Genomic DNA, 1243 nt, shown 5'->3' on the forward strand with positions numbered 1-1243 from the left:
TTGTTGAAGGAAAGGGCAAAGTCCTGTGCGTGTGCATCCACGTGCGCACGCGCACACGCGCGCGCACACACACACACACACTTTATATATATATATACAGTTAATGTATTTATACGAGAATATATTTTCATATATACACATATTCTATTTAGTTTATTTATGTATACACACATTTTTCATGGGCTTCCCAGGTGGTGCTAGTGGTAAAGAACCTGCCGGCCATTGCAGGAGATGTAAGAGACACAGTTTTAATCCCTGGGTTGGGAAGATTCCCTGAAGAACCGCAGGCAATCAATTCCAGTAGTCTTCCCTAAAAACGTAAGCTTAAAGCAGGAAAGAGCAATGCGTTATCTGTTCAGTCGCTCAGTCGTGTCCGACTCTTTGCGACCCGGTGAACTGCAGCCTGCCAGGCTCCTCTGTCCATGAGATTCTTCAGGCAATGAAAGATCATCGAACCCAGGTCTCCCGCATTGCAGGCGGATTCTTTACCTCCTGAGCCACGAAAGGAGACATTGTGTACTTAGAAAAGAAATATATCCTACATAGGCTCCAGTTGGTTGTATCTTTCCTTGATTGATATCTGTGTTCCCTTTTAATGGCAAATTTAGATAAGGCCATCACAGGGTTTTAAAGTAGAATGAAGGCTCTTTCCTTGACCAGTTTAGGGAGAATTTTGCTACTTTTGAAGAATCCTTTGATGTACCCAAACCTGGAGAGAGATGATTCCAAACCCACTAAACTTCTTTAAAAGTGCGAAGGGTCTGCTATGAGTTCTCTGATCTGTTAGCGAAGACCGAATCGAGAAGAAAAGGCCACTTTCTCTCCCCAGCGGGACCCATCTGAGCTCCCAGCCTGCTGCTGAGCGACATTATATACGATGAACAGACAGAAGTTTACAGAAAAAAAAACAGAAAAGAAAAAGTAGCAAGTACCAAGAGGCAGCCGCAGGCGCCAGGGATGGCACGTGATCTGGGGGCGGGGCCTCGCAGGCCGCTAGCCAGTGGACGGGACCGGGGGCGGGCCCACGACCCAAGGGGCGGGGCCTGTGCCCGCGCAGCTCTCACCGCGGTCCCCTTATTTGGATCTGCGGGAATGTGGGCTGGAGCGGTCCTGCAGCGGTACCAGCCTCCAGCCTGTCGCCGGGACTGCCCCTGACCCAGGCGCGCCCGCTGCTCGGTGGCAGGAGGGCCGGCGGAGCGCCATGGCCTGCATCCTGAAGGTAACGAATCGCATCTATGGCTCG

General features: G+C 50.6%; 1 protein-coding gene across 2 annotated transcripts in view; it reads left to right on the top strand.

Annotated features, from left to right (window-relative positions):
• Window positions 1-1080: 1080 nt before the first annotated feature.
• Window positions 1081-1243, top strand: part of ST6GALNAC3 (ST6 N-acetylgalactosaminide alpha-2,6-sialyltransferase 3) — a 635179-nt gene continuing 635016 nt past the window's right edge. For both annotated transcript variants that reach the window (XM_012174000.3, XM_060410903.1), the window contains exon 1: window positions 1081-1219. In XM_012174000.3, coding sequence (XP_012029390.1) covers window positions 1202-1219 — 18 coding nt within the window. In that variant the 5' untranslated portion in view covers window positions 1081-1201. The remainder of the gene's footprint in view (window positions 1220-1243) is intronic.

This window comes from Ovis aries, chromosome 1, assembly GCF_016772045.2.
Source record: "Ovis aries strain OAR_USU_Benz2616 breed Rambouillet chromosome 1, ARS-UI_Ramb_v3.0, whole genome shotgun sequence".
NCBI classification, from domain to species: domain Eukaryota; kingdom Metazoa; phylum Chordata; class Mammalia; order Artiodactyla; family Bovidae; genus Ovis; species Ovis aries.